Here is a 25,800-nt window from a genome sequence, read left to right as displayed (position 1 = left end):
CATTTACTTTTTTTTTTTAATTTCAGCAATCCCAAAGCTACCAGTCAGAGAGTAAATAAGAAAGTCAACAATGATGCATCACTGAGAATTCAAAATCTGTCTATTTTGGTGAGGCAGATTAAATCATACTATCAGGTAAGTGATTGCATTCTCTCCCATTTTTAACACTAAACATTAAAAATCATGTTAACATTAAAAATTATTTTCAGTTAAAATTGTCTACAATGGCTAATTTGAGAATTCTTTGAGATACAGACTGTATTTGAATATCACAAGGAGAGCCATCTTGAGTTAGGTGTATTCTCATGCTTCTACACCTACTTCCCAGTGTAATCCTGCTTTAGTTTGTGGGCAATAGACAAGTTCCACTTTTGTTAAATGTTTGTGTTGAACATCACAACAAATTAAGAATAGATCCAGTATTTCACGCAGATATTATTAAATCTCCATCCTGCACATGAATGGAGTGAGTGAGTGAGTGAGTGAACACGAGAATAAACCTGGTTTGATATTATCAAGGAAGAAAGTCCAGTTTGTTCCAAGTCCTTTTAAAACAGGCGTAATGTGGCGTATGATTTGTCTTTTAATTATATATTAGAGGGGGCTGAAGATATTTGAATATTGTGCAACTAAACTTTATTATGATGTGTCCATATTATGGATTATTGCTAATCTATATTATGTGTCTATTTGGCCATCTAAAAGGACAATGATTAGACACGAGGAAAAAACTACTTAGAGTGACTAATGATTGATTATAAGTGTGAGCAAGATTTTACACTGAATTGTTAAATCATTGGCAGTTGACCACGTCTTCTCTCAATCACCACATTTCTGCAGATTTCTCCTTCCAGGCCTAATTTTTGTTGCAATTAAATGTTATCTTGGACTAATCAAGGTTTGCATTTAATTTACATTTGATGCTGGTGGAAGGGAGGAGGGTGCATGTGGTTCTGTGGCCCACGCTCACTTGTGATTGTTTAACGGAGATTGATCAATTAATTGTCAGTATTATATTTGTACTACCATCTCCTACTCTCTTCCCTTTGTCTTTCTGTCTTTTGAAGTGACAGGTGAGACAGCAGCAGTTTTTAGGCATGTAATTTAATATCAGCATGAAGTGGATTCAAAATCAGTTTGTGCTGTGTACACACTTATCTTTCTTTTCAAAATACTATAGCGGTGTTTGGTCCTCTAATCATCTTTGGGTTTGTCTAAATTATAGCTTGTTCCTTATTTTTTCGTATGATACTTTTCATGTGCATATACTGCCTTTGTTCGAAAGATTCCAGGGTAATGTGTAATATTTCTCTCTTGTCTGTGTAATACATTTTTACCTCCCTCTGTGATGAAATGACACCTCATCCAAGTATCTCTAAGATACGCAACTGCTGTGTAATGTAAAACTAAAACTACCCTGAATGTAAGATATCCCCCCCCAATGTTACACACAAAGTGTGTGTGTGTTTGTTTGTGTGTGTTTTAAGTACTGGACATAACCAAATTTATACACATTTAATACTCTCTTTTCGGATAACATACCTAGAAAAAAGTTTAGTTTTGCATTTTAGTAAATAGAATCTTAGAATCACACTGAGTTGGGCCATACAGGCCATCTAGTCCAACCCCCTGCTCAGTGCAGGATCGTTGAGCATCCCTGACAAGTGTTTGTCCAGCAATTGCTTAAAGACTGCCAGTGAGGAGGAGCTCACTACCTCCCTAGGCAGCTGATTCCATTGTTGCACAACTCTTAACTGTGAAAAAGTTTTTCCAGCCGATACCTTCCTGCCCTTAATTTAAACCCATTATTGCAAGTCCTATCCTCTGCTACCAACAGGAACAGCTCCCTGTCTTCCTCTAAGTGACAGCCGTTCAAATACTTAAAGAGAGCAATCAGGTCCCCCTGTGACCTGGCACCAGTAAGAAAGGCTGCCCCATCTTTTCAGCATCAGAGATATTTGATTTTAGGAAGAGAAGAATGTGTTTAATCCTATTTGCTTTTTCCATGCTCAGATGCTGTACTATTGTGTGGTTGAGTTGTACCTTCTCACTCCTGTATCTATGGTCATTTATATACTTAAAAGACAAAATTCTTTTTCTTTGAAATTGGAGTCATTTGGCCTGTGCACCCACAAAAAGCCTTCTGCCTTGATTCATTCTTATCAAGGAAAAAGAGCACTTGCATAGTTGGGAATATCTCTACCAAATAAAATTTCCAAGTTTTTGTACCTTCTGCCCATGAAGGCTAAAACAGGGAGGTTGGACTGATTTTTGAAGAGAGGTTCAGGCTGTCAAGCTGCTGCATCTCTGTTTGTAGCTTGCGGTGGTAGTTTAGAGAGAACAGATAAAAGAGATAGGTTGGGATTGAGGTCTAGCAGACTGAAACCAGTGCCAGCAGAGTATAGTGTCAGCCGTACACAATACAGTTTCACTAGGGTTGAAGGGAATGCTGGAATAAGCAACAGCATTATTCTCATTCTTTATTCAGTCTTCATTCAATTCTATAATCTTCCCTGCCTCACACTGTATAGGTGGATTATGTTATTACTTATTCCTTTATCTGAGACTATTCACCATTAAATCAGTGGCCCCAAAACATGGTTTATCCATGATTTGTCTTGGAGGACACTTTTAATTTTGTGTGTATTACACTGCTGAGAGGTGTGATGGTATATTTATTTCAGTTAGTTCTGATGAAGTAGGGATGGGCATGGACCTAAAAAATTTGGTTTGGGGTGGTCCCCGAACTGAACCCCAACCTGAGCCAAAAGGCCCCCACCCAAACCAAGAAAGGGGTGGGGGGATTGCCCAGGAAGACTTACATGTCTGGTATCCGTTTAACATATCCCTTTCACTTCCCCTCATTTTGAGGGGGGAGTGAAGCTGACAGGTTTAATCGCTTACAGCCATTTCAACCTAACAGCAGGGCAGGAGCACCCATCAGCTGTTAGGATTTAATGGCTGGCAGCCATTTAAACCTAACAGCTGATGGGTCCACCCACCCCGCTTTTAGGTTGAAATGGTTGGCAGCCATTTCACCCATCTGCTAGCAGCCATTTCACCTGTGGACCTGCACCGCTCAGCTGTTATGTTTAAATGGCCCTGAACAGCTGACCCAAACAAAAGTTCGGTAAATGTTTGGGGAAGGCATCTTCCCCAAGCATTGGTTCAGGGTCTCCGAACTGGCCCAAGTTCGTGCCGAATTTTGGCTCATGAGCTGGTTTGTGCCCATCCCTAGTATTCAGTGTAGAATTGCTTCTGAGAAAGTGGTACTGCTATGATACAGGATCTGATCAGCAAACAGTTTCCCTTAGCCTCCAAGTAAACTTTACTAAAAGGCATAGTTAGCAGACTCTGAGCACTTTTTACTGTTCTGTGCCTTCCCTGCACCCCTAGTGGCTGCAGTCAGAACTGCATTAGCAGCATGATGCTGGCTTCAGGTGCCCTCCCGCTGACTTGGGTCCCCTGAATTTTGTTCCCTCAGTCCCTCTCTCTTGGCATCACTTTTCTTTGTCCCACCAGCTCCCACTCACCTCCAACCCACTTTTCAGTGGTTGAACCACTCCAGTTCTTCACCTGAAGACAAGTGGTTTAGTTTACATTAAAAAGGCACTATAATATCAGTATATTGATATACTATTACAGTGATAGGCTTAGCAGATCCTCTGAGTTCCCAGCTTTCATTGAAAGAGTAAGGCTCTATTCCCTTGCCTTGTTGATATATGCTTTTTTCCTTATATCTTCATGAGGGAAGGGGCTAAAGAATTACTTTTCCAAAATAAATGAAAGCTGGGAATTCAGAGAATTGGGTAAACCTATCATTACAATGGTATATAAATATCAGCACATGCAAAAATAAAGACAGGGCGTTCTTTGACAACACCAATGATGACAGCACCCTCCCCTGGAAATCCTGATTATGTGGGAAAAAATAAAATGACTTCATAATTGTGAAAGTGCAGGGGGAGGGCAGAAATGCGGAGGAACTGTGACCAAACCGATTCCAATGCTTATGGATTGACTGCCCAGAAAATCAGGAGTCAGTTAAGCATGCAAAAAATTCTTTGTTCAAGGGGCTACCAATCATAATCACCTATGTCTGATATTAATTTCCATTGGTTTACTTTCATCTGGCCCAGAATGTTGCTCTTGGAATGCTGATATGGTGCCCCTAGTTTTAAGGTTATGGCCTTCAGTTGCTTCATATCTCATCATCTGAATGGTGCCTGGTTGTAGATAGCTGAGCTGTAGACTCCTGAATCAGTTCCAGTAACCATTGCACAATCATAAATGAGTGATGACACCCAGGCTGCTTCCTCATGAAGATTATGTCCTTGTGGAGCTCTCACAGTCACAACAGCAATGGAGCATCTGCATGGGGGAGATTGTGTTTTTCTTCATTCTCCCCTTGTTCCTGTCATTATGCTTCTCCCTGCTGATGAAGAGCTTTTTGACTTTACAAAATGATATTCATTCCATCACTATAGTGGCAGATTTCTATAGAGATATAACTACTTCTTAAAAAAAAAACCTAGGGCTGCTGTCCTTCCAACTGCCCCCCCACTCTCTCCTCATCCACTCTGCTGGAATGCCACAATTTTTCTTCTTTCACTCCCTGAGGCATTGGGAGTCAGGCAGGGACCTGGGGAGGCAAGGCCAGGCAAGCTTCCACCTGTCCAGCACCAGTAAACCTAGGGGGAAAGTCCTCCATTAGCAGGGGTGGGGGAAATGACAGGCATGAGGGGAGAACAAGAAAATGGCATCTATGTTGGAGGGGAGGTCAAAAAATCCACAGCTCCTCATCCATACAGTGAACAAACCTGCTTTGCATGCAGTCTTTCAGGTTTTATAAAACATGTGGTAAGGCAGGAGAAAACCTGGAAGGGGGTGACTGCACAACAATGGAGGCCCAGGTAGCAGCCACTGCCAAGTCGGCATTTTACCATCTTCGGCTGGTGCGGCAGTTGGTCCCCTTCCTTGACTGGGATGACCTAGCCACAGTGATCCATGCGACGGTTACCTCGAGGCTAGACTACTGTAACGCTCTCTACATGGGGCTGCCTTTGTCGCAAATTCAGAAGCTGCAACTAGTGCAGAATGCTGCAGCCCGGCTATTGATGGATCTTCCTAGACGAGATCACATCCAGCCTGTGCTGAAAGCGCTGCACTGGTTGCCAGTACCTTACCAGGTTCGCTTCAAAGTGCTGGTCATTACCTTTAAAGCCCTATATGGCCAGGGACCAGCCTACCTAAGGGACCGCCTTGCCCCACATGTTCCCCCAAGGGCACTACGGTCGGGGAAACAACATCTACTGGATGTTCCAGGCCCCCGTTCTATCAGACTTACCATGACCAGGAATAGGGCGTTCTCGGTGGCGGCTCCTATCTGGTGGAACAAGCTCCCAGAGGAGATCAGGGCTCTGCGGGACCTAGCACAGTTCCGCAGGGCCTGCAAGACGGAGCTCTTCCGCCAGGCTTTTGAATAGGAGCCGCAACCACTAGTGTACTACCATCGCACTAGTTTACCATCTACCCCCATATATGGACATCAGGACGGGGGCACGTACACCTAGGCCTCATAATCGCTGCACTATGGGTGAGAACGGGACGGTTAGGGGGTGGCCATCTTGCTTTTAGAAATTGTAATTTGGAGATTGGAAATTAGCTGAGAGAAGCACCAAAATCTGTTTTAATGGGGTTGTAATTTAATATTTTGTACTGTTTTACTGTTTTATTCGGCAATATGCCCTGTAAGCCGCCCTGAGCCTTCGGGGAGGGCGGGATAGAAATATGAATAATAAATAATAAATAAATAAATAAATGTTGAGAAAGCCAGACTCTCCAACTGGTGGGAGGCCTGGGGGGGACTTTTATTGCCACACTGTGGCTTCATATAGTGTGGCATATGCTTTTCTCACAGTTGTGACACTTCTGAGGGATGAATGGTAGCTGTTAGTTGGTGTAGCCATTTCCCCTCTGCATGGCATTGGTAATAGCACAATTTTGCTTCTTTTTCTTCAGTAATAAAATACCTAGGCAGCATCTTTCAACCTATTCAAAGTAGGTTGGTCTAGACAGATTGTCCCGAGAAAGATGTAGTAAGTACAGAGGTCATTTCGGGGGGGATCGCGGGGGATCGCAGTTCCCCCGGGTGAGGTACGGGGGGCTGGGCACATGACAAAGCCCCGCCCCCAGCTTCCGGCCGCCCCGCTTCCGGCCCTCATTCAGCCAGGAGGAGGCAGGAGAAGAGGGAGGGTAAGTTGCTTCCTCCCTGCCTCTCCCCACCCCTGCCTGCCTGGGGCCAGGGAGGGCCTTCGTGGGGCTTCCTTGCACTCCCGCCGGCCTTGCAGGTCCACCGCCGGGCCCCTCATAGGGCTCGGCAGTGGAGCTGCAAGGCTGGCGGCCAGGACCGTTGGGGGCGGGGTGTGTGGCCTTATGACACACTTCCGGTGATGTCAGGTGGTGTGGCATATGCTAATGAGCTATGCTAATGAGTTCCCCTAGCTCTTTTTCTACGAAACGACCCCTGAGTAAGTATCAATACCTCATGTGCACTAACAGAAGTATATTAAAGTCAGTTAATTGTATAAGAATCTTTAGATTCCATTCAGTTTTAAAATTTGTAATTGTATTTTGTTTTATATTGGTGGAATGTTATGCTTGAAGTGGCAGTGGGCTTTCCATTAAACTATCAGAATGTTTAAGTTGAACAGCTGGAAGAAAAGGGGGCAACCTATATTTGATTTTTAATCACATAAAACATTAATAAAATTGGGTATTTATATTCAATATATTTCAAAATCTCTGTTGTGTAGAAAAACTTAGCATCTCATTGTCAGTTTTTATGTGTACATCTGCTGTGATAGATTTCCAGATGTTTACGAGAGAATACAAATCAACTTTAAAGAATTAGGTGCTGTCTAGACTGGGGATTTTCACTGATTACATCCATCATGGTTGAACAGAGTAACTTCTGTCAGACTATTTGTAGAATATTTATAGTAGTGTACTTCTGTTTCCTAAAAAAGGATATTTTTCGTCAACAGCTAATACATACCAATCAATTGGTATAGTCATCTTTTGGACTGTATCTCTAGATTTCAGTGTAGTATTATGGCCCATTATTCTTTGCATGTCACTGCCTGTATTTCTAAATCTTCATACTAAATTTAAGAAATTATTTTTATAATCAAACACATAGCTTTAGCACATTTTCTAAGTTACTAGCTTCATATTCAATCAGTGAATGCTGTTTTTATTGTGTCAATCTTCTGCGCAGACTGAAACTGTTAATGTGCATTTTTCATATTTATTGAGCATCAGCTAGATGGTCCTTGTGTGTGGCACTATGAGGCTGGTCATTTTTGAGCAAAGATATTTCACATCTTTGAGAAAGTTAGTGGGTGTACACAGCCTCCCACTTCAGTGCATGCTTGAGAAAGAATGTTTCCTGACAAAAAAAAAAATCTGTTTTACTGCTTGTATTCTTTGGGTCCTGTAAATACAAGAATAGTTGATTAATACCTCCTGGAAAATTAGGTCCTTAAATATATTTTTCTTTTCCTTATTTTCATGCAGTTGCTTTCCCATACTCTGTTGCTGACACAGTAGGGGTTAAATTCCACAAAGATTGGGTACTTGCTCTACTGTCAACTTGTATCGATGGCTCTTCCTTTCACCCTTTTCCAACAGGAACATAATCTCATAATATATTACAATTGTAATTCTATAAAATGCAGAGGAACAAGAAGTTGCACAAAAGATAGTGGAAACAAAAAGTGGAAATTTGATGAAATTTAGACTCCCCAGTTCAGTGAGGGTATATGATGAGGAAATTCTGTGCCACATCAGATAATATATTATCTGTGAGACTGCTGCCAAAACAGGGAACTGTATACATATGGGAAATAATTGGTGTGAAGTGGCTCCCTACGTTATGTGGCTGGTTTCCAGAATGCCAGAAAAACGTTTATTTTCATTGTGAGCATTTGTTCCCTGTGATGGCTGAAAACAGCCTAAACGTCTTGGGGAGACTTGTTTTGCACAAATGGCTTCCAACATGAAATGACACTGTTCTGTTTCAGAATCAGCCCTGCTGCTGATTTGTCTGCCTCTGCATAGTAAAGTGGGGAGGACCAATATCAAATGTGTCTGAGTTTTGTTCCATGGAATCAACAGTGGGAGGGCTTCTAATGTCCTGGCCCCACTGGTAGACCTCCTGATGGCACCTGGTATTTCTGGCCACTGTGTGACACAGAGTGTTGGACTGGATGGGCCTTTGGCCTGATCCAACATTGGTGTGTCTTATGTTCTTATGTTCAGACAATGAAGTCTACTGGATACTTTGCAAACCATTTGTTTATTTACTTCATTCACACACCACCGTTCTCTTCAGTGGGCACCCAAAGTGGCTTACATCATTCTCCTCGCCTCCATTTTATCTTCACAACAACCCTGTGGGCTCGGTTAAGCTAAGAGCTTGAGACTGGCCCACGGTCACCCAGCAAGTTTCCATGGCAAAGCGGGGATTTGAACCTGGATCTGACAGATCCTAGACTGACACTCTAACCACTGCACCATGTTCACTATTGATGCAAAGGCTGGTGGTGGTGGGAATATCCTCCCACTCACTGTAAATCAGTGCTTCATTCTGTCTCTTCCCCCTAACTTGTAAATTCTTCCCAACCCTTTGTGTTGAATGGTGTGTGGAGTACATGGGCTCACCTTTGTCTTACATTATGTGTGTTGTGTGTGATATTCATTGTATTTTACTAATCCCATCAATACCAGGTTTTTTAAAAATACAAAGTGAGTTTAAATTACTATTATTTAAAACTATTTAGATTTTTAGTAATTTGTTGAATGCCACCATTCCCATGGCTTTTGTAAATATTTAGTTTCTGTTTCCACAGGAGACTTTGCAGCAGTTGATTATGATGGCTTTGCCAAATGTCTTAATAATTGGCAAGAACCCTTTTTCAGGTAAGTCTCTTACTTGATTTAAATCAGCTGTAGTAATACCATGACTTCTAAATGATCCAGGAGGGGGGTTGAACTTGTTCAAGAACTAATCATCCAGCAAAAGTCTAGATAACAGTGGGCAGATGAAGTTCTCTAGCATCATTAATCATCTGCTTTCCTCGTTTTTGTTACATATAATGGAATTGTAATCTTTTCTGCGGGACAGTCTTACTCAGTTGTGCATCGATTGCTTTTGTGGGGTTGGACAAAAATGAAGGCTGTAAAAGAAAAGGAGAAATATTGAGGCATGATTTGATTTTTGGAAAGCTTTTTGGTTGAGTTAGGAAAAACACTGGAGATGTCAGTTTTTATAAAAACAGAGAAGGGCCTCCTGTTGAGTGCACCAATGTTCTGCATAGTTACTTCAGATTAATGGATGCCAATCATTATTTTAAGTTGCCACTGCCTTGTCTTCACTTTCTGTGGAAAAAAATGAGAAAAAAGGGGGGACTCAACCCAAGATATGGCTGTGATATATGACAGTCAAGCTAACAAAACAAGTTATTATAAACATACAAATATTTATTATGGTGTATACATTAGTAAAAGATAAAATAGCTTAAAAGAAATGATCCAAATATCAGACTCTTAAAACTTTTTACGCACAGAGCTGATAATTTTACATATACAATTGATGGGTATATCTTATGAATCCAGGTTAATCTAGTGCCAGTGAAAAAGATATCAAGGTGAGGGGACATGTAAAGAATAGGAATGTTTACAACTTATCAAAAAATGTACACCATTTTTAAAATATTTTTAGAACAAGGTACTGAAGAAGTTAAAAAGCTACTTCTACTCCTGCTTGGCTGTGCAGTTCAGGTAAGATTTAACTTACACAGCTATTCATGATGCTCAGTTGGATAGACTTCCTTTTGGGGATAGTTGTCCTGTTTCTAGTTACTGTGTAAAATAGGCCTCTGGTGACACTCCTTCTAGGCTCACCTCTTCTAAACCTCTTCTAAACCTGAGCTGTCTCCAGGAGTCTAATTCATGATCCTAAGCCTTGCTTCTGCTTACAATGCTATGCTCTTTTCCCCCATTGTGGGATAGTCCTTTGCTGCCAAGTATATTCTTCCGGTACTAAGAGCTTCTGCTCGTGCAGAATCTTTCAGGTAACCAAAAATATTTCATGGCAGATCAATGACCATCTTTGCATCAAACAAAGGGGGGCACAAGTGGAAGCAAAGGTTAGGATGCCTAAAGGTTCCAAAGCTATAGAACCCGTGTGTGTGTGTGTGTGTGTGTGTGTGTGTGTTCAAACAATTATTATGCTGCTGAAGACATCTGTTATTGTATAAAGAGTAAAAGATTTCCAGTATTATTTGAGGAACAAATTAAGCAATGTTGTTGGAGTGTGCTGAGGCTAGGTGAGTTTGAAACATCCCAAAGTTTCAGTATTATAACAATGCTAAACAATTTATTTTTAAAAATGAAAATTAAAAGGTTGTGAGCAGGAAACCTCTGAAAATGATGCAAAGTATGAAAAGACACTGATTAGTGTCTGATCTGAAATCCAGACAGATCACTAAAACTTATATGTAGTTGCAGATTCTTTGTTCAAGCATTTCCAAGATGGTTTTGGCTATGTGCTTTCTCAGAGTGAAGAAGTAAGTCAAGCCATGTTGGCAAGGACACACTTGAAAATTTCCAAAGGGCCCAGAAAAAATGCCCCAATTTCTTACCTCCCAACAACTTGAAGACCTACAGAGCTCTCAGCCTCTTTGAAATATGGAGGCTCCTTAGCTAACTAGGCAATTACATAACATCTCTGCAAAAAAAGAGTAAAACCTCATACAAAAGCAGGTAACTTTGAATTGAACACTCTCTAAATGGCTGAAATAAACAGGAGTCTTGTAACATCTTAAAGACTAACCAAACTTTATTTAAACTTTTATGGAATAAAACTTTGTTTGAAGAATGTTATAAGCTACATACTTTGAGAATAGTTTGGCTGGACAAAAGAAATTCCTCCAGAAAACTTTAACACTTGGCATTGCTGCACATTATAAGGTCCTTGGATTCTCTCTAGGTCTACCAAGAGGACTTTCAATCACATGTGGCTTTCAAATTCCCCAATAGTAACTCAGTTTCCAGGTTCAAGTGAGCTCTGTTTGGATTGGGATCATGGCATGTGGAAAGAGGAGGCGTATATCTCGCCTCCATTCCATTTTCCTGACCTGAAATTGACTTTTGGGGCATTGTTTACCCTGCTTTGGGTTCCTGGTGTACTGATGGCATACACTCAGGTTTCCCCAATGTCAAATATCATCCCCTGGGCCATTTCAGCTCATGAAAATGGCACCAGAAGGGGGGGGAGGCATAACCCATCTTTCTCCACATGTCACAGTCGCAATATGAATCAGGTCTCTGTGTGCTTTGAAAATTAATTCTCTGTATGGAACTTACAGCTCAAGTCTGAAAATCCTCATGGCTGACTTGGACATGACCAAAGGACTTTGTAATGTGCACTTAGGCTGTTAATGCAGGTGACGTATCAGAGAATGAGACTGGCAACTTCTCTTTATCACCTAACAGAGATTTCATGGTCTTAGGTCAGCAGACATAAAGTTTGATATTAGTAAAAAGAAAAGGAAGGTTTTAGCGTGTAGAAAAAAATAGAGCAGGTTAACTACAATTAAAATTAATCTAATAAAAATGGGGTACATTGCAGTTGTAAGCAATTGCTTTGACATTTTGGTCTAATCACTGACTGACTTTTGTATTGTGAGGTTGTTTTTCTAACAGTTAGGAACACAGTGGGCAACTTTCCTCTGACAGATGGCATTCAGAAGGCATTAAGTCTATAAATACAGAGCCTCATCAGCTCTTAAGATAGGTCAATTTTAAGGGAAGAATAGAAAGAAGCTGAAGGGGTGAGTTTGGAACTACATTTTCACAACAGAAATGGAAATTTAACTTGATCTTCTTGTACAGGAATGAAAATTCTTATAGTTCTGTAAAATCTTTTAAGGGATAATTTTTTAAAATTATACATTTTTGAATAATTTATCAGCTATCTAGACAGCTGATAGGTTTTGTTTCAAGCTGCTTCATGATAGTTAATTATTTCTGTAAACAGGAATATGTGTTTGAAAGAAAGATTTTAAGTATTTTTACAATAGAGTGACTTCTGGTTAATATGTATGTTTTAGTGTCAGAAGAAAGAAGAATTCATTGAAAGAATACAGAGTTTAGACTTTGATATAAGAGCAGCTGTTGCTGCCCACATACAAGAGGTAAATCTTACTTACTCAAAAGAATTTTGGAAGAAACCGTGTTTGATCTGCTTTGGTTCTGAAGAATATGAATGGTATTTACAAAGTAGTATATGATCATGTAACATATAATGAATTTGAAGCAATTCATTGATTTGGTTATCCCCATTGTGAGATGTAAATGCTTGGGTAATTCCAAACAGACCAATAGACTAGCAAACCAACTAAAATAATCTCATATTTAAGTACATCATTCAAGATGACTAATACCCTATTAAATGAGATGTGGGCAAGCCAACATGTTCTCCTGGTGGCCCGCCCAAACATATGAAGAAATTGGGATCAGAAATAAATGAAACCCTTTTTGGTGGTGGGAGGATGAAAAATCTTTTTATTCTGTTCAGTCTTGGGCTCACTGTAGAGTTGTCTGGAAAATGTATCTGATACTTTTGTTTTATTATTGTTACAGTGTATTTTTATATTTTAACTATACCCATCAATTTTCTGATTGTGATTATCAGCCACTTTGAATATTTGAAAATGTAGTCTGATGTTTTAAAATTTAAACCCCCTTGATGCATGACCACAGACTCAACCTGCAGATTTATACAATTACCACAGAATGACAGAAATGAATAAACTCTACAAACCAAGTAGAACATTAACCTGCTTGGGAACATGAGCTTCTCCTGTGCAGAAAGCAGGGGGAAAGGCCAATAGGCCATAACATATCACCAAACAGTTTCAGAACCTTTGTGACATATCAGTAACAAGGTGGTGCCATTTCCGATTAAATGTTTCCCAGGAACATTTGCTTATTTTGAATGTTGTGCAGAATGCATTGTGAAAATTAGTTATGGTAATACTAACATTATTTCCCAGATGTACTTGGTGTGCTATAGATGAAGTATGTCCTCTATGGATGTAATAAATTTTCACTTAGCACTGGCTTGTAATAAACTCATAGTGTATATAAGCCTTTAGTGACTCCACACAAAGGAATATTCTGAAATCCTCTGTTTACTACTGTGGAGCAAGTATGAGTGCTTCTGAGTAAACATGCATAGAATTGGTTTGCATATATTCCCTATTAGAGATCTTTATTACTGTGTTTTTCACAGCTTTCCCTTGTTATATAACCAGGCATTGCCATAAAAGTGTAATTAACAACAAGTGTGGCTAGGTAGCTTGTGAATACCTCAATTTGCTAGTACATTCCCTTTTAGTAATTCCAGGGTAGTTTGCTCACTGAGATTGCCTCTCCCCCTGACTGTTCAAATCAGCTGTCAACAAGGAGGCGAATAAATGTGTACCTCCTAGCAATGTGCAGGTTACAGTACATAAGTGTGTATTTTGTAGTTTACTGTTTAAATACCTAAATTTTCATTTTGCATTGATTCTGTTTCCTTCAGGTGACACATAATCAGGAAAATGTTTTTGATCTGCAGTGGATGGAAGATGGTGCTCTGTCACAAGAGTATATTGAGCCCCTCCTAAAAAATATGGCATTGCATTTAAAAAGACTTATAGATGAAAGAGATGAGCATTCTGAGGTATGTATTTTTACCAGTCTTTCAGATCTATTGTTTAGGAATTTTAGAAGGAACTAATGTACCAACAATGCAGCTGGAAATGTTGATGTTTCTGATTTGTAGGTTTTGGTGGAATAGGAGGTACAATCAAAACACTGAATTTCATTAAACTTCCTACAGTTTTCATGATGTTTCGTGCTTTAAAAATAATCTGTGCCATAACACTGAGAATAGTTGATAGGTGAAAAGATCAGTAAGCTACAAAAATATGACTGTCACTTTTCTTGTCATTAAGATAATAGGGTGTCTGTGAGGTCAGTGTGGGATTTGAGATTAGTAGATTAAAATCTGTGCACATCAGATGAACTCAAAACAAGACAAGAACTTTACAGATTAGTTCATGCAAATTCATGAAGTAATTGAGCCAGTAAGCAATTCAGATTAAATTATCCTAGGAATTTCTGTAGCACAGATGACTGGTAGCTCTTTCAGTGAAATTGTGCCCAGATGTTAGGATGCTCTTTGAGTTCATACTAGTTTGTTTCACGTATCTGTGATAAACTACATTTTCTTACTAAGGCATACCTATTCATATGCTCCTATAAAAAAATCTATTATTCCTTAGACTATCATAGAGCTGTCTGAAGAACGAGACTCTCTCCATTTTCTACCTCATGCATCAGCGGCACAATCACCTTGTGGATCTCCGGGCATGAAACGTACTGAAAGCAGACAGCATTTATCAGTGGAGCTAGCAGATGCCAAAGCAAAGATCAGAAGACTTAGACAAGAGCTGTAAGTATACAAAGGGCTCCATGGTTATTCCAGAAAATTGGGCTATTACAGGATGGAGGAGCTACAGGATTATGCCTCTGAAGAGAAGACATTCTAGAAGAAACAGGAGATATAGTTTTGCTTGATCATGTAGGGTTAGCGATATAATATACAAACATTTATATAAGTCCTGAGAGTTAATTAATGTGTCTGGTGTGCCTCATAGCTCAGGAAATACAACTAGAGTAGAAATTGTGCACCTTATTATTTGGCAGTTCATTACTACTGCACTGTACCCTAATAATGATGAGCTCTTACTGTCTTCTTGTTCTTTCTTCCTCCATGCCTGTTGTGTTAAAAACAATGCACTGTGCCATTTAAAACAAGCAAAAATGTTACAGAAATTTGGTGTTAGTATCTATTTCTCAACGAAGCATGCATTTGGCAAAACTACTTCAGCTTACTGGTTGGTAGACTTTAGCTTTGATACTGTTCTATGTGAGTGCCGCAGTCTTGACAGAAAGGAGCTTTCTAATATTTTGCTCCCCTCCCCTCCCCCTGGAGTCAGTTGATTCTGTGGGAGGAGTTAAGTGGAGGTCTACAGTGAAAAGAGGGAATCAGCAAAATTACTCCTACCAGTTATATATAATGGCTTCATCTTGACCCATTGATATGTTTTTCATGACTGATCTTGCTTTGGACTATGATAGAGTTAGAGCTCCAGCAGTCGTCTTCTTTTTTTTATGGCCCCCCGTAGGGGATTTTTTATTTGCATTTACTAAAAACTACAATGAAATTAGGGAGGGAATATACACACTATAGGAGAAAGAAAAGAAAACCCACTAAAAACCCAAGGGTTGGAGGTCACATACAGTTTGTAAAAAAATTGCTTAACAATAATAAAAAGCTTTCTTTAACATTGAGAGTGATCAATCATCATCGTAGCTTGTAAAAACATCCCAACAAATCTGACTATATGAAGAGTAGTCCAGGAGAATCGCTATTTAACTTAGACACAAATTACAGAGAACAATGGCATCTCATTTAACCATTATTTTCCCTCCACCATTAAAAGCAAATTAACAATAAGTCTCCCTCAGTAGATATTACACAATCTTGTTTTCTCTTCCATTGCTGTTTTCCTCTTTCTTCTTCCCTGTGGCACCATCTTGCTGTATCAGGAACTGGCCATCTCAAAACAAAGTCCCTTCTCCTTTTTCCAGGACTGTTCCGCTTAAATTCTTGCCTTCAATCATAGGGGTCGTTCCAATTTGCTTTTCACTGCCCGACTTCCAGCAGTCTTCTTTAGCATATGGTGAGACAGGGGGAACATTTACAGTATAACCTGTATCTATAAAAATACTAAGAACAATGTACTTTTGTAGGAGAGTTTTGACTGGGTCATTTTGAAACTGGCAAAGTTAATTGTTATCTTTAATCAGTTCCCTCTCCGCCCTAGCTCTGCACTCAAAGTAATACATTTTAGTCATCATGAGTACTGTAATACAATAGAAGAAATAGATCTTATTTTCTGATGACTGGATTATTATGTGTCTTTTGAAATGAGCCTACCCAAGATATTCTGTAAACAGCTGCACAAGGAAAATTAATGCAAATTGCTGTTATTAATTTGACTGACAGTTAATAGCCTGAACAGTGAACACTGGTACATTCTGTATAATTAAAGACAATTCCTTTTGTAATTCAGCTGAAGCATGCAGTTGGAAGTATAGTCATCACTGAGAACATTTAGCATTTTTACCATGTGTAAGAAACTTATTTGTAAACAGATCCTTGCTAGCCATAAAATGTTAGATATATTTTGATCAATTAAGATATGAAAATAACTTACTATTGCAAGTAATAATTTATTTTGCATTTAATAAAATAGATATAGAATTCAAAGAACAAATCACTATACACAAGAGGCCATACTTTTGATTTAAGGACCTTTGTAATTTAAGATACATTTCTACTTTTGTAATTTAAGATACATTGCTAGTCAGTGTATTAGAGTTCATCTTTGTAGTCTCTGTATTCCCCACATGGGAACTGTTCCATACATAGGCCAACTATGAAAAATTCTAGAGAAAGTGATGGAGTGTGAGGAGCTCTGTGGCGCAAGGGGCCAGTTGGACTGATTTGGTTCCAGGAGGATGTGGCCGGGTAATGGGGATGGCCGAAACAAGCTAATTGCATAGGTCTGACACAAAGGTTTCCGATTGGGCCACAGTTGACTATTAGGTGCAAGGGTGGCCCTATCTGGGGAGGGAGTTCCTTTTAGTTTGCGGAGCCAAGGAGAGAGGCATTGGCATGGACCCCTCCCTGGGCTGCCAGGTGGGAAGTAACTCCTTGGGTAGATTTAAGGATGGCTGCAGTCAGGAATTGGGAGGAGGAAGAGGACTAAGAAGCTAGGCAAGTGCAACACTGCAGGCAGACCCAATGGCACACAGCTATGTGAGGGAACCAGGAGTGAGAAAGGAGTGAGAAAACTTCCCTGCAATGGAAATGTGGATAGACCTTCAAGTCAATAAATCACATTTGTAGAATTTACGACTATGTGTGTGCTCACTGGAAAAGGGAATAGAGGGGCATCCCCTTCCCAGCCTGCTAAAACTCTCTGCCTGGTAGCTGCTTCAGCCCAGGCATGGCTGTATCGAGACCAAGCAACTACAAGCTAACAATGCTTTCTCCTCTCTGTGTATCATGTGAGTAGAGGGGGAGCATCTCCTTCCTCAGTTCTCTCTCTGATGCTATATATACTCTGTCCAGTTCCTCGTCATCACATGGACAATGCTTGTAGAAACAAACAGCAACCACCACCCATTATTTTGACTCACCCTCTTATCAAAGGAACCCAGACAAATCCAAGACCATTGATTGATGTGCAGCATGCTATTGTGGATGTCCATTCTGACTGAGAAAATTATTCTGTGCAGGGTTCTGAATTGGAGATACCTTTTGAACCATTCCTGGATGATATCTACTCCAGTCTCACATAGTGAGGACAAAGCTGTATAGCAGCTCCTCAGAATGGCTAGGTGACAGACATAGAGGTGACTTGCTGCTCTGCTCCAGCAGCACTGTTCAGGGTCCCCCATTCTGAATCGGTGGGTCTGATAGCACTCCCTATGATGCAGGGTCTGTTGTGTCTGTGTCTGTTCCTTCCTTGCCTTGAAAAATTGAATCCAAAATAGGAGCTATTGCTTCCTTTTCACTCACCCCTCTGCAAATTCTATCATTGTAGAAGCTTTATAGCAAACGGGCAAGAGTTCTTCATTTTTAGCACCTGTAGACAGTGAGGGTAGGAATCTTGTTCTTCATGGGAGAAAAAGTTGGTATCTCTTCTGCATTGACCTTTAAAACTGTAAATCACCACACTATTATAGGTTATTACCAGGTCTTTTGAGTGGAAAATATGTCACCATTCCTTGATGCAAACCCTGAGGGGGAGAGGGTCCTCCAAATGGAGGCTATGAGGCTCTCCAAACAACTAACTAAAACAATGTACTGGCTTGCAAGATCTGTCCAGAAGGCAGGCAAAACAGAGTTGTTCAGTCCAAGGTCAGGGGTCCAGAAGGCAGGCAAGACAGAATCAGTGGCTTAGCATCTATTGTGCACATTGCATCTACACTTAACAGCCTCTTTGGCTGGTTTTATAGCCTCACGCCTAAGGGTCATGCTTGCAACCAGTTACTCAGAAGCAATCCTGTGGCTATTTATCTTCATTATCAGCAAGCAGCTGGCATCAGGCCAGGAGCCATGCAGTTTGCCCTCTTGTCTGTAGCTCTGTTCTTCTCTTTTGTCTGCCACATTCTAAGGGTGTAGGTGATACCTGTGGGCTGGGAATGGCCAATAGAGGTTCACCTGCTGAATCAGGGCTGGAGGATGTCAGTGGCTCTGCACCAGCTGTTGCCTGTGAATCCTGACAAGCTTGCAGCTTTTTCCTGCTGGTCAGCCTCTGTTAACTCAAGGCTGGCTTCACAGGGCTCCTCTTCTCCTGAGGAGTCCTTGCTATCGCTGAGCCCTGGCTGACTCATGACAAAAAGCCAAGTATGCCGCAGATTGCACAGCAAGAAATCTTCTTACCACAGTTTCATTAAGGAGTCATGTCTGGATGCATTCTGTTTTCTTGGCTAATGAAACAAAGGCAAAAGAAAAGGATTTAGCCTTTGAATGTGTAAGAATGATTTAATTGGCATATTGATAAAGCCTTGGGGAAAAAATCAGAAAAATCATTTCACAGCAAAATCTTGAAAAATCAGTCCAGAAGGATACCATTGTCAGTGGTGTAGAAAGCTACTGTGAGAGATCCAGGAGAATCAGCAGTGTCACACTCCCTCTGTCCATCTTCTGGTACAGGTCATCCACCAAGGTGACCAAGGAAGTTTCAGTACTATAACCAGGCCTGAAACCAGATTGGAAGGATCATATAGATACCACCCTGAAATTTAAGACTAAACAAAATGCTGGACATTTCCATTTTCATGTTACATGTTTGCTGGTAAGAGTTAACCACGTGCATTTGGCATGTTGAGATGGTAGTTTGCCACCTTGGGAATCCAGTTGAAGAACTATGTTCATCCATGACATTCTGAAGTATTAGATTATGCTCACATGAAACTAGTCTTTTGGTGCCTTCCATCACAGAGTTCCAGTTTCGAATGGTTTGAGATAATAGAGACTATCTAGTTTGAGTCTGTGGTTTCCTTTCTACAAGTTCTTTTTAGTATTTGGCAGTGATTTATGAGATAATAAGCCTTCGGGGGGGGGGGGGGGGGACGACAAAACCAGGAAATCATAGAGGGGGGAAATTTATTCCACACAACACTAATTAACATTTAGAACAAATCAACAAAAGTGGCAACTACTCATGCTAGACATAATCTCAGAACTGGTAATACACCAAATTGTACCATTTAGACCAGGGGTGTCGAACTCATTTGTTATGTGGGCCGGATCGGACATAAATGAGACCTTGTTGGGCCGGGCAATGTGTGTCATAAAATGTAATGCCAGGTGGTGGAGATACAGACTTTATAAAGGACAGAGACAAACGCAATTAAAGATTTTTTAAACCTTAAATAAAACATGCTTTAAACACTAGCAGTCTTGTAATATTTTGTCTATTTAAGAGTCTCTGATAACTGAGACCTCTTGCTCTGAAGTATTGCATCAAAATGTTTGTGCTGTCACATTGACCCTAAAGCCTGCTAAACAACCAAACTTCTGTAGCAATTCCATGATTCCAGTGGTTCTGTTAATATTATTGCTAGATCATCTGCATTGCAGTCTTTTGTACATATGTTGCTCCATGTGCTGGTGAAGAACATGAGGAGGCATTCTGATACAGACTGCAGGCCATGTGTTTGTCTACAAAACTATAGTCTTCCCCAGAGAAATAACTACAACTTCCTACAAAGGAAATGTGCTGGGTGAATCTGGTTTGGACACGCAATCTCAGCCTAATCCACCTCACTGGCTTGTTGTTATTCCTCTTCTAAATAGTTCATATGGCTTTCCTACTGAGAAAGACTGGATCATGAGGGCATGAATACAGTGAAAAGGGGGAGGGAACCCAGTTGCACCCAGGAGAGCCCTGGCATAAAGAGCCCAACAACACACACACACATACAGCATAAGGAGCCCAACAGAACACACACACACACACTGTAGCAAGGCACACAAAAGCTCATACATTGAACAAAACTTGGTTGGCCTTAAAGGAGCTTGGTATTTTTCCCATACAATTGAGGCAGCCCAGCAAAGCAAGCTCTCCTCCCTCCCTCCCTCCCTCCTCCAGGGAGAAGCCTCAGCCAGTGGAAGGAAAGAAAGGCTTCCCTTTGTATTCTGTATAGGACTGAGGCAGCCTGGCAGGAAGCTCTGGCTCATTCCTCCCCCTGGGAGGAGGAGGATGGGGAGGAACCTCAGCCAGTTCTTTACCAGACTCTCTCAATCACACAGGAGAGGCTTGTGTATCTATCTGTCCTGTGCAATTGAGAGAACCTGGTAAAGCAAGCTGTGAGATGGCAGCAGAAGAAGAACTGGAAAAAGAGGCAGGAAACAGCCAGGGCCTTGTGGTCCAGATTGGAGTCCTCCGAGGGCTTGATCCGGCACACGGGCCACATGTTTGACACCCCTGATTTAGACTAAGCCTCCTTCAGAGCTTGGTCCTAAACATAAATTAGGAAGAGTCAAAGCATATGCCCAATGAAAACATAAGAACATGAGAGAACCCAGTGTTGGATCAGGCCAGTGGCCTATCCAGTCCAACACTCTGTCACACAGTGGTCAAACATCCTCTTCAGTGGGGCACAGTTACTCTGTTTAAGGGTATGGATTTTTCCCCACAAGAAAAGAGTAACGCTATCCTGGTCCCGGTTTAGAAGTTTCAGAAATGTCGTTTCCAGTCAACTCTAGGGTTTCTAGCTTCTGCTACTGTCACCTCACCAAAATGTAGAACTCAGTATCCACAGATTTTAAATTCGTTGGGTTGGATCCAGCCAGCATTTTTGGTGGTGGAAAGGGGAGGGTGATATCTCCTGCAGCCTCCAAAAAGGATGTCCTGAGGACCATAGGATCTACATGGTCAAGAGCAATGTGGGATAGGGACTGTAGCAAGGTGGGGAATTAGATGAGGGTGAGTGAAAAAGCTGTCTGAATCCAAATCCATAGATATGTCAAGTAATACAATTTTATAAGCTAAGAAGTTATAAATGTTACATCTCATGTTGTTAAAGCAGCAGAATAGATTTAGGTTTGATAGAAAGTCAGTATTGCATGTATTTCAATTTTCTAAATATTGTGTCCCCCCATGGTTTTATTCCTATGATGTCAAAAATTCCAGAAACTTAACCTCTCTAGTCTTTAGTGAACTATAAAGAAAATATTCATTCTTTCTGGGGGAGTGGTGGGGATGTAGACTAAGGCTTTAGTTTTATATTTTAACTGACTTCTTCTTTTCTTAAGTGAGGAAAAGACTGAACAGTTGCTGGATTGTAAACAAGAACTGGAACAGATTGAAGTTGAATTAAAGAGACTACAGCAAGAGGTTTGGAAACATGAAATTGCTTCTCAAGTCTTTGTGCTTGGCACAAGTGTAGTTTGGCCCCGGTCACACGGGCAGGAAACTGCGGGGGGGAAGCGTGGCAGTTTGCCCCGGGGCAAACTAACGCGTGGTAAAGAGATCAGACCTCCCGTTGAGGTACCGTGGAGGTTCCGTGGGAAGGGAGAGGTGCTGATCGCAAGACAATTCCGCGTGCAAAAAAGAAGTGCGCGGTGCGGCAAACTGGTTTTTTTCGTGTACACCACGACTGCGCATGCTCCGTTGGGTGCTTGTGCGCATCCACGGAGATGTGGGGAAAAAAACCCTTTTTCGCAAGGGGACATGGGCGGGTGCCGGATGCCTCCGGAAACGCGATTAGACGCCTGCCCTTGCCCCGCAGTTACCGGAAACTAGTACCTCCGAGGTACTAGTTTTTTGCTGCGTGTTTTCGGCGGGAAGCCTCAGTTGAGCCATGGAAGTGCTACACTTCCCAGATGTGCCGGTGAGATCGCGCCCGGAAACTCCGCCTGTCTTCCATCGCTCTAGCGTGGCTAATGCTCCGTGTGACCGCAGCCTTTATTTATTTTTATTTATTTTTACCAGTTTAATCACTGAAATATATATGTCAAGGGAGAACTTTCTCAGTTAAGCAAACTTTTCTTCCAGGGGCTGGGCTAGGAGCATTTGGAGTTCTTACATGAATCCATGTATGTTTAATTTGTTCAGTACCATCAGTAATTCATATTGTTTAATGCTTTTATACATGCTTTAATTGGTCCAGATTTCATGAAAACTAACCCTTCTGTCAGCTGACATTACTCTACAGTATCGGTTTTATTTTCTACCTGATCTGATTTTGAGTAAAATAGGGGTTTTTTTTCCATTTGATAGAATATGAATTTGCTTTCGGATGCACGTTCTGCCAGAGTGTACCGAGATGAGCTAGATGCTCTCAGAGAGAAGGCGATCCGTGTTGACAAACTTGAAAGTGAAGTCAGCAGATACAAAGAGAGGCTACATGATATTGAATTCTACAAGGCTAGAGTGGAGGTGACTTGAAATTTAAACATTTTATTAAAAGACTTGTCTGTCAGTTTCTCATGGAACATTGCAGTTTTGCAAGAGTCCCAGTTTACCAAATTGGGACAGAGGTATATAATTTTGGTGATCTTCATTTTCTTTCAGGTCTAAGAGACAGATGTGGAAAATGAAATACAGGGCCATATTACACATAATGTGGGAGACCTCTGATCTGGCTCTCACATAAGCTTTTGTGTGTTTTAAATCTAATAGCAAACATTAGATGGATGGATGGTTGATTCAGATGAGGGGCATGGTAAAGGGGGTGGGTTTTTAGTCCTATCTTCCATGCCATTTTCCGGATGCAAATCATACTCATCCATCTTGAGTTGCTATCTGCTGTCCATGGGTAAACACACACCCTTGCATGCTCTGTCTGCACCCTTCAGCAGGGTCTTTGTAATCAGGAATTGTCTGCTTTAGTTAATTGATGCTTGCATGCTTCAAAAAGAACATACTCTCAAAGTTTTAATTCAAGGAATTTACTTGTGGGATAGGGTGGGGTATAAATTAAATAAATAAATGATGATGACGACGACAACAACAACAACAGCAGTTGGCTTTTGGAATGCCTAGAAACCCCAAGAAAAATCTTCTGAGTTCTGGAGACTCATGACCAGGACTTTGCTGCTAACAGCATCTGAAGGGGTTGGAGTGAATGTCAAAAGTTTGCACCAGAATATCAGCACCCACTGTAGGGCATAGTGTTGCAACTGCAGCAAGGGCTCGCAACCCTCTTGTTAGGGCAAAATCGCACGACTTCCTGCCTGCACCGGGGGTCCACATTGATATTTACTAACTGGGATTTTGGCATTTGAATTTGGTCATGATGGGTTCCAAAGTAAATTTTTAAAGTTAAATGAGTTTTAGCACAATATTAAGAATTATGGATTGGATCCAAAGAATCTTGAGTGTAGCTCTGGTTATACAATGAAAATCCCCTGCCTCCCCTTATCTTCTGCAGTCCATTGGGACACCAAGAAAGCTGCTTTTGAAGGTCAGGGTTTCCTTAGATGCCATATGGGGAAAGGGGGAAATGTGTGAAATGTCTAGCAGAAAGAATACTTTTGAGTCCAATCCTATGTTTCTAATATTTCATGTTGCCAAGTACATTTTTGTGAGATACTTTTATAAGATTTTAATAAAAATAACACTTTTAAAAACTTTTTTTCTATGTGTTTTTGTGTAACACTTGCATACAGTAAGTACAAGCTTCATATTTCTGTTTGATTTTTATAGGAACTCAAAGAAGATAATCAAGTATTGTTGGAAACAAAGACAATGTTGGAAGATCAGTTGGAGGGGACCCGGGCTCGTTCAGATAAGTTGCATGAACTGGAGAAGGAAAATTTACAATTAAAAGCTAAACTACATGATATGGAGATGGTAAGCATATAAGAGCCCTAACCTTGATAGCCCATGCCATGGGCAGCTAAGCAGGGTGGATGGGAGACCACCAAGGAAGTTCAGGTTGCTATGCAGAGGCAGGCATGGCAAACCAACTCTGTTTGTCTTTGCCTTGAAAACCCTCCAGGTTCAGCATAAGTTACCAGTGTCTTAATGGCCCTTTCCACAACCAAGCATATAAGATAAGCTCTCAGATGTATAGTTTTTAAAAAGTGAACTATTATTGACTTTGACATTCAAAGGGAGCAATAAATAGTTTTTGGTACTGCAGAAGTTGTGGGTTTGTTGCAATTACTTTCACTTTAAAGTCACTTTTCCAAATGTAAGCATATATTTAATCAGATTAAATACAGCAGAAGTACATAGAAATAGCGATGAGAAAAGCTACTTTATGTAGCCTAATCTATCTTCTGTTTAAATAAATCTCCAAAAATATGTTTTTGCACTTTGAGAGGAACTTTTAAAAGAGCTTCATGTAAACAATATTTAAGGAGCGTGATATGGATCGGAAGTTATCGGAAGAAAATTGAGGAACTTATGGAGGAAAACATGACTCTAGAAATGGCTCAGAAGCAAAGTATGGATGAGTCACTTCATCTTGGATGGGAACTTGAACAAATAAACAGATCCAGTGAACTATCCGAAGGTAGTTAAAAGATTTCTTTTTCCTACTGTTACGGAAAATGATGAAACTGTAGATCTCAGACGTTCTAAGAACTGTTTCAGGTGTTTATAAATTGTTCTACTTAAAGATGTGCCCTAGCTTGTCCATGAATATTGCTACTTCTTTGCTTTGCAGGGGCAATTTTTATTAGTATACACTTCAGGTAGGAGTATTTTTGATATGGCTGTGTTGCCATAGCTGCTCAGGCCATTCCATGTAGAGCATTTTACAAACTGCTGAACTAGGCCTAACAAAATGTATTTTAAGACACTCTTATTTCATATAAGAAAATACATGGCATCATGATTCATTATCATCCTGTTGTATTACCATAATCAGTTAAAATATTTTAATGAACAGTGGCACAACCTGGCTTCCTATATACATGTAGTCATTAGCTAATTACAGGGACTTGTGGAGGGCACCTCACTTTCCCCTGTATCCTCCTCCCCACACTATTTCCTCTTTTCTTCTTTGTGGCAGCACCCGTATCCTCACCTTCCCACAATCAACCTTTTATCTGCCCCCCCCCATTAAACCAAATTATTTATTTACTTATTTATATCCAGCCTTTCTCCACAATGGGGACCCAAAGTAGCTTACATCATTTTCCTCTCCTCTATTTAATCCTCACAAGAGCCCTATGATGTAGGTTAGGCTGACAGTGTTCAGCTGGCTGAATATCAGGCATTGATCACCTCGGCAAAGTGGGGATTTGAACCTGATGCTAATCTGAAACTCTAAATAATATACAACACTGGTATTTGTGCAGTGGCTGCTGTTGAGTAGTGAGCAGCCCTGCCTCAGATATGTCCCGGAAACACTCAGTATTTTCTGCAAATCGTATATCTTGGGTTTATTCCCTCCAGTACTGAACTTTATGATCCAAATGTTTAGCAGTAATGAAATGCAGCCATCCACAGACAAAATAAGGGTGTCCTGATAAGGACCAAGCATGCTAGGTGTCTTCTGGGAGTGGTATAGTGTTCAGAGCAGCTGTCAGTTAAAACCAAATAGAAAACAAAACCTGGAGGAAATGAGAATAGGCTCGCTGGAGTC

The 25,800-nt window shown here is 40.7% G+C and overlaps 1 protein-coding gene across 1 annotated transcript in view; it reads left to right on the top strand.

Annotated features, from left to right (window-relative positions):
* The window catches only part of CCDC88A (coiled-coil domain containing 88A), a 145,313-nt gene that overhangs the window by 57,719 nt on the left and 61,794 nt on the right, over nucleotides 1-25,800 (top strand). Inside the window, 11 exon segments of the mRNA XM_015426940.1 lie at nucleotides 27-135; nucleotides 8,913-8,982; nucleotides 9,785-9,843; nucleotides 12,177-12,260; nucleotides 13,652-13,792; nucleotides 14,397-14,566; nucleotides 21,515-21,596; nucleotides 22,482-22,640; nucleotides 23,910-24,056; nucleotides 24,569-24,592; nucleotides 24,594-24,723. Of these exon segments, the coding sequence (XP_015282426.1) occupies nucleotides 27-135; nucleotides 8,913-8,982; nucleotides 9,785-9,843; nucleotides 12,177-12,260; nucleotides 13,652-13,792; nucleotides 14,397-14,566; nucleotides 21,515-21,596; nucleotides 22,482-22,640; nucleotides 23,910-24,056; nucleotides 24,569-24,592; nucleotides 24,594-24,723 (1,175 nt within the window).

The sequence above is a fragment of the Gekko japonicus genome, unplaced genomic scaffold (genome assembly GCF_001447785.1).
Source record: "Gekko japonicus isolate JY-2015 unplaced genomic scaffold, Gekko_japonicus_V1.1 scaffold141, whole genome shotgun sequence".
Taxonomy (NCBI): Eukaryota; Metazoa; Chordata; class Lepidosauria; order Squamata; family Gekkonidae; genus Gekko; species Gekko japonicus.
This window is presented reverse-complemented; position numbering and strand designations above follow the sequence as displayed.